The following is a 12,545-nucleotide window of genomic DNA, read 5'->3' as shown; positions in this document are numbered from 1 at the left end:
CACACAAGCTAGAGATGATTTGAAGAATACCAGAAGATGTGCATTGGTTATGTGCAAATATTACACTATTTTATATGCGGGGCTTGAGCATTCATGGATGTGGGTATCTGCAGGGTGTCCTGAAAGCTATCTCCCAAGGAACTTGGATGACTGTAACTCAATTAGAAATAGGGAAATAATTAGAAAAGATATTACTCCAAAGCAAATACATGAATTGCCAATATGCACATGAAAAGATATTCAACATCATTAGTTATACAGAAGATGACATTCAAATCTCAGTGTTATACCACTTCACACACACTAGGATATATATGATGAATAAGACAGATGAAAACAGTGACAGCAGATAGATAGAGGAATTGGCATACGAACACTTTCCTGGTAGGAATTTAAAATGGTGAAGGCTCACTGGAAAACATAGTTACATATGGCCCAGAAATTCTACCTTCTAGGTGCATACCCACAGGAAATGAAAATCTATGTTTATGCAAAACTTGGTACAAGAGCACTCTTAGTAGCATTATTCCTAATAGCCAAATAATGGAAAGACAAAAAATATGTTTTAATTAATAAATGGATGAGAAATGGTTATTATTTAGAAATAAAAAGAACAAAATACTCATATGTGGTTCAACATCAACAAACCTTGAAAAAACTGAAAAAGGCTAGTCACAAGAAAAAAACATATTGAATGATTTTGTTTATATGAAATATTCAGAATAGGCAATCTGTAGGAAAAGAAAATAGATTTGTAGTTGCTAAGAGCTGGAGAAAGAAGAGCATCCAGAGAGGGCCTGGGGTTTATTTTAGGGTAATAAAAATGTTTCATATGTTCTACAGTTAGATTTTGGTGATGGCTCTACAACTCTGAGAATATTTTTAAAAGTACCGAATTGGACATTTTAAATGTGTGATTATATAAATTACATCTCAATAAAGCTGTATTTAATCAAACAGACAAGCAGGAATTTATCTGGAAGTCATTGTTTGAAGTGATTTGGGGGTCACACAATGCAAAGGGGGCTATGAAACCAGGCACTTGCATTTTTCAAAGAACACGTAGCCTGACAGAGTAGCATAATCAACCATTTAGGGGAGCAGAGGATCAAGGGATACTGATTTCATTTATTCAGCAGAATTCTTCTTTTTGGTCAAACTGTAGATCAAAACTGGGACTCAAATTGTATGTGGAAGGTCTAGATGTGTGTAATGTCAACACACAGCAAAGTGGAAAACAGTCCAAGGACAGCACAAGAGGAAATTTGAGAATCACAAACTAAAACACTGAGAAAACCCCCAAGGAAAGGCTTATTTGAAAATAAATACATCAACTTACTGCTTCTTCTTCCTTGCTGAGCAGTTTGGCACAGGACAAAAAGTCTTCATACTTTGCGTAAGGAATCACTGGCTCTGGAAGTTCTCGGAGGTACAGCTTAAGAAGGGATGCCACTGTGTGCACGTCTGTGTTGCTGGGGAAAGAGAAGTTGGGAGGAATTCTTTGGAGTGAACTTTATACCACATTGCTTTGTTTTTCAACAAATACATATCTGAGTGTCAAAATTCTATCCACATCTGCAGTTTAGTCTGCCAATCCCATTTTCAGGGAAAAAAAGCACATGTTCTGCAATTCTGAAACAGCTAGTATATTCCACCGTAGTGAGAGGAGAAGGGTGTTCAAGGACACTTCAAATCCTCCATGCAGTCTGAAAATATTTAAAAGTTCAAGCATTTTTCTAATGTGTATAGGTGAGGTAAGCAAGTATTAGCTATGGAAAACAAGGAGAATACATCACATCTTAAATAAAATATAATACAGTTTACAAATATACATGTATGTATTCATATGTTAAAATTAATGACTTCCAAATCTTCACTCCATCTCTCAAAGTATAGAACTCCTTTTCAGAAGATATTGCTAATTGGTTAGCAATACCTGAAGCTCCAGCCTGACATGCTATTACTTTTTAAGCGTAACTCATTTTGAAGATGATTGACTCTCAGCGTAATTAATTGCTTGTCTAATATCCTGAAATGGTTGGGAATTTTAGAGTCCTCTATAAAGAGAAGGGAAATGCTGTGAAAATAAACAATGAAAATTTAACATGTTCTTTGTATAATTTACATAATTTATTTTTATCCTCTGCTGAATACCAGAGTGGCAGGATAATTTACTGAAACATTAATTTATACTTTGTTTTTTGTAGCCTTCATTTTCTATTAATCCACGAAGATGAATGACAGTAAAGATAGGAGCAGCAATTCTTTGGTGGGGGGTGCTTATGCATTTCTAGGGAGAAGCAGCAGAAGTGTGAAAGGCTGACTGATTCCTGTGGGCTGGCAGGGTGTTGATGAGCAGCAGAGGGTGCTGGGAGAAGTGAGGGCTCCCCTGCACTCTTAGGCTGATCTGTAGGAGGGCTAAGCTGCCAGAGGGCTACACCTTAAGAAGTCGGGGTGTAGGCCCTGGGATTTCCTGCCTGATGAATATTCTCTTATTCCAAACTGTGACACAGATGGCAAGTCTCTGTGAAACTCTATGAGCCAGGACAATGTATCTCTCAGTTCTCAATTTTGAACTCATGGGTGAATTGTATCAGGAATCTACTGTGTTGTAAACACTTTATACTGGGTATTATGGAAAATATAGTGGTTAGGATGAGGTTTCTGTGCTACCTTGGAATCTGTTATCACAACAGGTTCCGCATGTGCTATAATGCAATGTAGAAGAGATGATCTTAAAGATATAAAGAAGATACAGAGCATACCTAAAGAACATTTTTGTGGACTGCAACCAACCTCATTAATTCCTAAAAATAATTTCCAGATTTTCTTTACAAGATGGACCTAACAGTCTCACTGGTAAGACACAGCATTCAGTGGTATTTCTGTTGTGTCCTGATAATGCACTCTATTTCATGCATATCCAAACCCTCTGTTTGTCTCTTCCTCTCCAGGAGAATGTGTGACCCATGGAAGTGCTGTCACTAATAGCAGCAAAACCATAGCCCAGGTCTGGATACACAGTGCCACTAAATATCTCCATAATCTATTTCCACATTTTTCTTCTAATCTACTGTTATTGCTTGGTTGGATCTGTTTTGCCTTCAAAATCAATGAGAATTTTGTTAGAGTTACAGGTAGGTGTAGAGAAGAATGTAAAATAAAATAGAAAATAAATATATATATATTTCAATATACAAAGTATGTTTTATATGTCTACATAGAATATATCAAATATTTATGGGTAAATGCAATAAGTAAATGAAAAAGTAATGATGTACACATAAAACTCTATGTAGAAATTCAAAATATGTACTTTCCCAAATGCAATTTTTAAGCTATCTTCCTTGTGAATTACTTCTTGAGCAAAAGTACAGTATTGAGAATGTTTGAACACTAGATGGCAGGGTTGCAAAGTCAGACTAAGGGTGCAAACATTATAAAGGATGAAAGACTGTAGACTCATTCTTTCCCCACTTGCAACTTTCTTAGCACCAGAACTGCAGTTATGTTCCAAGAATAGTAATATTTGAGCTATAAATCAAGGTAAGAGAGGTAGAGTGGGATGACTATTACATTCCTTTCCTGAACTGATACAATACAGTAGCTTTCTTGCACTTTAGTACATATGCACACATATGCTACATAGAAATGATAAAGAAAAAAGAGCCAAATATATTTTTTTCAATTAACAAAGGTTTTTAAAGTTTTGCTTAAATGCTAAAAGTTAAAATTTTATGACTCCTTTTTGGACTTTATTATACTTAGGGATCTCTGTAGAAACAGAAACTTCTGCATATATTATGCATTTTCATTTTTTGGCTTTGTCCTTTCCCACTGAATGGAAGGAAAACTATCACATCTGGACAGACTCTAACCTGGATTGTCTGTATGATTCACCCAACGAGGCTCACAGCCAATTTGCTCCAATTGTCAGGAGGCTACTATGGCAATGGGGAAGTCTGATGTTTCTCTCAAAAATCTTTCACTACAAAATAGCAGCCTTTTGTATCTAACTTTCCAGCTTGGCATCTTTTATTGTAAATCCACAATTTTCATAACTGATATTTACTTTAATTTGTGCAATTAATTAATAACAGCATTATGTGTCAATTTTTCAATGAACCTCAAATGTGCCATTTTTGCCTCAGAAAAATAAATCTGTTTACAAGAACGTGAAGTGAAGCAACACATTGTGCCAAAAGTCTATGTTCAGTGGAGACTAGAAATACCTCACTTGGCCAATAACCACATCAGCAGTGCCTCTACACACACCATACCCTACTGCAGTCCAAGGAATAGATTCTGTTATTAACCCCAACTGAGGTGCTTGAATAGGACTGCACAGATAGTCATTGAGATATGCAGTACTTTAAAGTCATGCTCTTTTCAGGAGTTTGAAACTTTTTGCTAAAGGAAAATTATTATACACACTGAAATTTCTTTCACTCATTTGGTGGTAAAACTTGTTCACAAATTAACAAATAATCATGTACTTTGTCCCCAGGAATGCCCCAAAGGAAGACAGAGAGACAGAAGGAGAGGGCAAGACAGAGAGACAGAGGAAGAGGGAGAGGGAGGGAGAGGGGGAGGGGGAGGGGGAGGGAGAGGGGAGGAGAGAGGGAGGAGGGAGGGGGAGGGGAGGGAGGAAAAGAGAGGGATGGAGGGAGAGAGAGTGAGTGAGTCAGAGATCCTGGATGAGAGCGCTCTCACACCAGGAGTTATGTCCCTTAATCGGTCAACAAATAGGTTTTGCTTTCACCTTATATTGTACTTTTACTTCACTTCTGAATTCTGCTTCCTTGTGTGTCATAAGAGTCCATGAAGAGTCCTGTGATTGACCTAATTTTACTTTCTCATGGGACACCTTTTTGGTCATTTTGGGATCAGTCACTTACTCACCACATTGTTCCTGAACACATATGATGTGCACTGCCTTACGCTACTTGCTAAGTGAAGCAGAAATCAACAGCATATCTCCATGGGCCTACATCTCTAACTGGTCACCATCAATGCTTTCATATCTTACCTCACTTTTTCTTTTTTTATAACAATATCTCTATATTCCAAGTTGCTCTTAGATGTGCTATCTTAAGAAAGTTCTCTGTACTTTCTTGAAGTTACTTGCAGTATTTATAATCCATGCACAATCCAGCCTTCTTGCTAATATGAATGGAATCAGGGGCCCTGTAAGAACCTCACCTTGCACATCCTCTAACCCCACTCTTCCTTCCCTAATAAATATACTTACACACACTGATAAATCCAAATGCAATAATAATTACAAGTTTAATGTGACACAGACAAAAACTCGGAATGTTCAAGCCTTAAAATTAGAAATGGGAATTTTTCACTCTGTATACCATGCATGAACAGAAATACACTCAATCCCTTGATTTCACTGAATGGAATGAATTTCCAGTGTATCCACACAGGAAGTTATTAAAGATATTGTAAATTTATTTACCACAAGTACAAATAAGAGGACCTAAAATTCCCTTTGAATTAAGAAAATAAGTATGTCATATCCTTAGACTCCAGGGAGAACATAAATGAGAGAGAAAATATTCTTCAGAATGACCAAGATGATGAACATTGCCCCTACCCTGTCCTCTTAAGCACCAGTCTCTGACAATGAGTTCACCAAAGAAAAGTGCATCCAAAAGTATAAGCAGCTCAAAACTAAACCAAACATATAGTTGTAAAAGTCTGCTTCTGTTCAAACTTATTTTTTCATATACCTATCAAAACTGGTGCCCTTTGTGACAGTGAAATGTGACTGTGGTTAAACTCTCAGATTATTGTGCAGTTACATAAATGTCACCAATGGCTTATCCACAAAATCAAACAGCTGTTTCACCTCCAGGCAAAGGCCTAGAGTGGATGGAATTCCTGTTCCTATTTCTTTCTCCTGATTTAAAAGTACTGATGGCAGAGAACTGTATGATGACCCCTGCTATAGACTGAACTATGTTCCACCAAATCCATACACGAAAGCCCAAACCAGGCAGGGCAGCACATGACTGTAATCCTACCTGCTCAGGGGACTGAAGAGGAAGGATTCCAATTTTGAGCTCAGCCTGGGCAACTTAGCAAGACTCGGTATCAAAAAGAAAAAAGAAAAGAAAAGAAAAGAAAAACATACATGGAATCCCTAACCCCGAATGCAATGGCAGTTGAGGTGGGGCTTTTGGAAAGTAATTAGGATTAGCTGGGGTCATATGGTGATGCCCTGGTCTGATAGGATTAGTGCCCTTACAAAAAGAAACACTACTGGAGAGATTGTTCTCTCTCCAGCTCCTCCTGCATGTCATACATCAAGGGACAGTCTCACAAGAACACAGTAAGATGGCAGCCATCTCAAGCCAAAAGACCCCTCACCAGTCCCCAACCATGTTGGCTCCTTGATCTTGGACTTCAACTTCCAGAACGGTGAAAAAATAAATGTTTGTTATTCAAGCAAAAAAATCTATGGTTTTGTTATGGAAGCCTGAACTGACTGTTAAAATTCCCAAGTCTCTATTTGGTAAGCTTGCATATCAAAATGTTTTTAATACTATTAGAGTGATGAAATGTTAGAGGAAAAACAGAAACATGCCTTCAGTTTCTGAACTGAACGTGATATAGAATGTCAGATAGATGAACGTTATACAGAACAAGAGATTCTAAAACTTGGCTATAGACTGGCATTTTCTGGAAAGATTTTCAAAATATTGATGACTAGGTCCTATACATTCTGAGTTGTAGCCTAAGTACTGAGATTTTATGAATGAGAATCCTTGGTCCCTACCTGTACAAATGCTTCTGTACATAGAGATATATGTGTACTGAATTCTCTCTTACAACAGTAGTCATGCAAGAAGAGTATTGGACATTTTGATTACCAGGGGTCCAACACAACCTACAAGTAAGCATGTAGATGTGAACACACACAGAGCTCACTTTATGTGCACAAGATGATCAAAATAACCTGGTAGTATAATTGAAGAGATGACTTTGAGCAATCCGAGTTTGATTCTTCTAAACTCATTATAAATAGAAAGTGGACACATCTCTAAAATGAAAGTAAAATCACAGATATCTGTCCATTCATGACTTCTGACTGATATTTCCCATGGATAAGTCTACTCATCACCCCCTTGATTCCTTTCTTATCTTTCCCTTCCACCTCCCTGCCTTCTTTTCCCACCACCATTTTGCAGATGTCTCCCAAGCGCCTTTCCCTGCTGCCCTCTAGGTGGCGGTGTTTTCATGGACTCCTTGGGTATTCCACGGACAAATCCATGTGTTCAACCCTCATTTTCTGCCATGATTGCAAACTATACCCCTCTACACCAGACCTTTTCTCTGCTCTGTTAGCTGTGATATACATACTTTGAAATTCATACAAACAAAACAGACAGGGGCTGGGGATTTAGCTCAGTGGTTCCGCTGCCTGCCTCACAGGTGCAAGGTCCCGGGGTTCAATCCCTGGTGCCAAAAACAAACAAACAAAAAAACAAAAAGCAGACCACCATCAACAGCAGGCAAGATCAGGCATATTCAGTGTAGTATGGCCATTGCCACCATCAACAACAAAATCTCCCTTGCAATAAAATTGTTCCTTCTTTAATATTTTTTCAAGATAGATGACATTACACAGAAGCAAACAAGAAACCTACAATTCAACCAAAATATTATTCTCTTGGAATCTTTCTTGAAGTGTGTTATCAGTGATTCACAAACCAAGTTATATGTTAGAATCACCTGGGAAATTTTAATAAATACTAATGATGAAATAATATACATTCTGGCATAATAGTTTATTATTCTATATCTTCTTTAGCAGCCCCACTGATCTGCCTAACTTTAAGTATATATCATGCACCTCCATTAGTAATACAGTACGTTGTTCCTACTACAAGCCTCTCCTCCTACCCCTGAGCTTTTTAATGGTACTCATTAGTAACAAGTACTGACAAATAAAATGTTCTATTGTATAGCTTTTATAGATCACATTTGATATAAAAGGTAATTATTTAACTTTATATAAATGAAATACCACACAGAAACATACACACTTATTTTATAGACTAGTTACTAGAATTGCTATCATTTAGTTTGAGTAGGTATGTATGAGATTAATTCATTCTAGAAGTAGCTGTGTCCTAATTTGTCTTAGTAAATTAAAAATGTAGACTAAAGAATAAAGTGAATTCTGACTTTTTCTCTTATAGTGCCAAAGTAATTTCATGAGACAGAAAAGGATAACAAGATTGAAGTAGCTAAAATATTGGTACAGAATACTCAGAAAACTTTCCTCAAAACAATATTACATCAGTATAACTCTACTTTAAGCAGTGTAGTTTGTGCATAGATATGCATTCAACTCCAGCAACAACAAAACCTAATTAAAACCTTATAGGTTCTGAATGTAAGATGGAAACACTAAAATTCTTAGAAGACTTAGAGAAACACTTCAAGACATTGGGATAAGTGATGATTTTCTCAATAGGACTCCAAGCACAGGAAACAAGCAAAAATTGACAAATGGGATTATATCAAACTAAAATGTGTGGGCAACAAAGGAAACAATCAACAGAGTGAAGAAACAACCTACAGAATAGAAGAAAATATTTGTCAACTATGTATCCAACAAAGGATTAATATCCAGAACACATAAGAAACTAAAATTATTTGTCAATAAGTAAACCAATTAAAAATGGGAAAATGATCTGAATAGATGCTTCTCAAAAGAAGAAATATACACTTGATCTTAGTCAAAAGGCTGAGAAGTGATCAAAAGAAGACTATCTAAGTGGCTATTAATAATATAAAAATGCTCAATACCACTAACCTTCAGGGAAATGCAAATCAAAACTACAATAAGATAGTATTTCACCCCAGGTAGAATGGCTTTTATTAAAAAAAGAAAACAAAACAACAGCAAAAAATTCAGCTTGTGTTTATTGTGGTACTGTCCACAATACCTAACATAAAGAATCAGCCTAAGTGTATGTCAAATGTTGAATGATGAATAAAATGTGGTATATATGAACACAAGGGAATGCTATTCAGCCATAAACAAGCATGGGATTGTCATGTGCAGCAAATAGATGAACGTGGAGGACTTTATGTTACTGAAATAAGCCAGACACACAGAGACAAGTGCTACACATTCTCTCATATGTGGAAGCTAAAACAGTCAACCTGGATGTACAATAGAGATAATAACTATGCATAAATTATAACATGTAGGTGAAGAAATACAAGAATGCTTACAAAGATGAGTGGCTTATTGTCAGTGCAGAACACTTATTTTCAAGTGGATATAAACTACTCTAGTAAGAAACACAACATAGATTGAAAGAGGTAGACTAACAGTCTTCTTGCTCGCACATATTGCCCCCATAAAAGTCTCAGAAATAAAGATGACTAGGGGAAATAATTATATGAGTACCTATAATTACATGAGTACCTGTTTAGACTATCTAAAAAATGAGCTTTCATTATCTCCTTCTGTGGAGTATGGAGCTAATTTACCTAACATTTGGCTCTTAATATACAACATGGGCATTCTTTCACCTAGAGTTTATGTGACTCTTTGAGCTTTCGTCTTTCTGCCAGTCATGCTTATACTGGAGACTCCATTGTACAGGTCTTTCTTACTTCAACTGCGCCCAGGGCTTGAGATGCCATGGGTTGTAATTTCAGTTTCATGTGGTCTTTAGCATATTGGCAAACGTTAATGAACTTGGCTTAGCAAAACTAGAAAAGTGACAGCTATAATTGTGAGTTACTTCACAATTTTATTTCTTCTAGCTATGTATTTTTTCATTCACTAAGTTCTGCATAAGAAATTTCAGGAGGAAACAAAAGAAATATAACCAGCATAATATTTCAGCAATTATCTTCTGAGAGGTTTTAGATTATGCAACCAAAGACTTCCCAGAGAAGCACCATTGATGTTCTGATGGTCTGAAGGTACCATACATTTCTGCTTAAGTAAATATTTTTAAGTTCCCTAACAGTGTTTAAAACTCATATAGATACTTTCTATTTCTATTTTAAAATAAATATAGCCAAACATCACTAATAATTTTTCTAGCTAACAAAACTAAGTAGCAACTAAAATTTTCAAATATATATATACACATGTATACAATAACCAATGACATAATGCACATTTCCTTCTATAATCATCACAGGCTTGGTGAATTATAATTACTTGATTCTGAGACAATCAGTGAAAGATGCAAACATTCTTTTTCAGAAATGTTATTTTTTCCAATAAAGCCAATAAAGTGGGAACAATGCTGTTTGCCTTATACAGGCAATGAGTATGTAGAGGCCTGGTTTTACATTGTTGAATAGCTAACTCACACTGTCACAAGGAATTCAAAAGATTCTTTTATACCGAGGTGAGTCAAGAAGTTAACACCAGAGCCATTCAAGTCCACCCAAAACTTGTCCCTTCTCTGAACAGTTCAATAGTCTTTTATTACAACACAAAAGAATCTTAATGCATGACCTAGAAAGGATGATAGCATTCTAGTTGATGAATGTGTATGTACAGATTGAGGAGGGGATGAAAAGCTTTAAAAAGTTTCAACGATTTCATTGTTGCTCTCCCATTAAAATGCTGTCATGCTTTGTTAGGTGGGACACTTTCTCACCACACATACAGATTATGTATTATATTAGTGTTTTCTATTTGAACCATTTTGAAGAGAAATCAGAATAAGGGGAGAAAGTGGTGAACCTGATTTTATTGAGATGAGCAAGTTTTTGTTTTGTTTCATTTTGGTTTGATTTTTGTTTACTTTGTTGTTACTGTATTGTTTTAAGTCAAAATCTAGTTTATTTTGGGAACATAATGTATCCATATTCATAAGAGCATTTTAGAGTTAGAAAACAAAGTTTCTTGCTATGGCTTAGATCTAAAATGTACCCCCAAAAGATCGTGTAGATCTGACTTTTAGAAACCGATTGGATCATGGAGACACTATACTCCTCAGCGGATTAATCCATTGATGAGTTTATTGCTGAATGTGCTGTTAGGAAGTTGGAGCTGGCTGGAGGTGGGTCACTGGAATATGACCTGGAGGAATGTATTCTTGTCTCCAGCTCAACTTTTCTCTGTTTCTGACTATCATGAGGTGAGCCACTTTCCTCTACCATGCTCTTCCACCACAATGTTTTTGCCTTAGAGCTAACTAACCATGGACTGAATCCCCCAGACCATGAGCCAAAACAAACCTCTCCTGTAAGTTGTACATGTTGAGCATTGTGTCCCATTGGCGAATACAGTAATATTCCTAATTAAGAGCTATGGTCTTTATGAATTTATAAATCCATGCATAGAATTATGGCTTTGTACATTGACTCAGGTAAGCATTGTACCTTAGATGATTAAAATTATATTTTAATGGGATTCTACAAGTTACTTTGAAATGTAAAAATTTCAAGCTTTCTAAGTTCTGATCTATGAAACTAAGCAAATGAATTTTCTACTTTTTGAGATATCAGAAACATTGTCATTCTTTTATTCAGCAAACATACTTAAAATATATTCCCTCTATTCATTTATTTTTTTAAAAAGCTTATGAAGTGCTTATATTGTGCCAGGTGTCAGGGATAATAAAGGAGAACAAGATTCACAAAGGTGTCTACCTTTTTGGATTCAGATTCTAGCTCTTATTTTATGAATAGAGTTTTAAGTGAATAGGCAAAATAAACCCATGTGGGGACAAAGACGCACATTTCATGATGTTGTAGATATTTTCTCAACTGTGAACAGATATTTTCACAATATTATTATTAATTCTGCAGAGATTTTTAAACCATTCTTTTACCAAGAATTGTCAAGACAATCCGAAAAATCAAACATTCAAAAACCATATGTCGAAATCAGCCCGCTGCAGACAGGCAGGTCTGTGCAAGCCCTACTGAGGTCCTGAGTCACATGGAAGACACCGAATCACCCCTCTGCAGACAGGGAGCCACCTGATTCCACACTACAAAGACGCAGAGGACACCAGACCACCAGACCAAGGTACTGAGTCCCACTGTTCCCAGCCCAGAGGTAGGGGTTTCTGAGCCGTCGTCCCACTGCTCCTGGTCCAGAGGAAGGGGCTTCCCGGTCACCATGCCTCCCGCTGCTCCCAGCCCAGAGGAAAGGGCTTTGGGCCACCTTCTGTCCCGCTGCTCCTGGCCCAGAGGAAGGGGCTTCTGGGCCACCATCCCTCCCACCACTCCCAGCCCAGGGGGAGGGGCTTCTGAGCCACCATCCCAGTGCTCCTGGTCCAGAGGAACGGGTTTCCTGGCCACCATCCCTCCCGCTGCTCACAGCCCACAGGAAAGGGCTTTTGGGTCACCATCCCTACCACTGCTCCCGGCCCCCATCCCACCTCACCCAGCTCAGAGGAGATAATCCCTGCAGGCGCTAACAGCCCCCTGCCCCAGTTGAAATGACAAAACACATAAATAAGTCTCAAAACCAGACTTCCAGATCACCTACAGCAACCCCAAAGGGAAATGAGATGGAACACTCTGATACTCAACCA

The 12,545-nt window shown here is 37.3% G+C and overlaps 1 protein-coding gene across 7 annotated transcripts in view; it reads right to left on the bottom strand.

The window, feature by feature from the left end:
• The window catches only part of Arhgap24 (Rho GTPase activating protein 24), a 400,876-nt gene that overhangs the window by 24,953 nt on the left and 363,378 nt on the right, over positions 1–12,545 (bottom strand). For all 7 annotated transcript variants that reach the window (XM_004870505.4, XM_004870510.4, XM_004870509.4 and 4 more), the window contains one exon: positions 1,340–1,472. In XM_004870505.4, coding sequence (XP_004870562.2) covers positions 1,340–1,472 — 133 coding nt within the window. The remainder of the gene's footprint in view (positions 1–1,339; positions 1,473–12,545) is intronic.

The sequence above is a fragment of the Heterocephalus glaber genome, unplaced genomic scaffold, assembly GCF_053883595.1.
Source record: "Heterocephalus glaber isolate CG9 unplaced genomic scaffold, H.glaber_assembly_v1.0 deba00001503, whole genome shotgun sequence".
In the NCBI taxonomy this organism is placed as follows: domain Eukaryota; kingdom Metazoa; phylum Chordata; class Mammalia; order Rodentia; family Bathyergidae; genus Heterocephalus; species Heterocephalus glaber.
The sequence above is the reverse complement of the archived record's forward strand: the minus strand, read 5'-3'. Positions and strand labels throughout refer to the sequence as shown.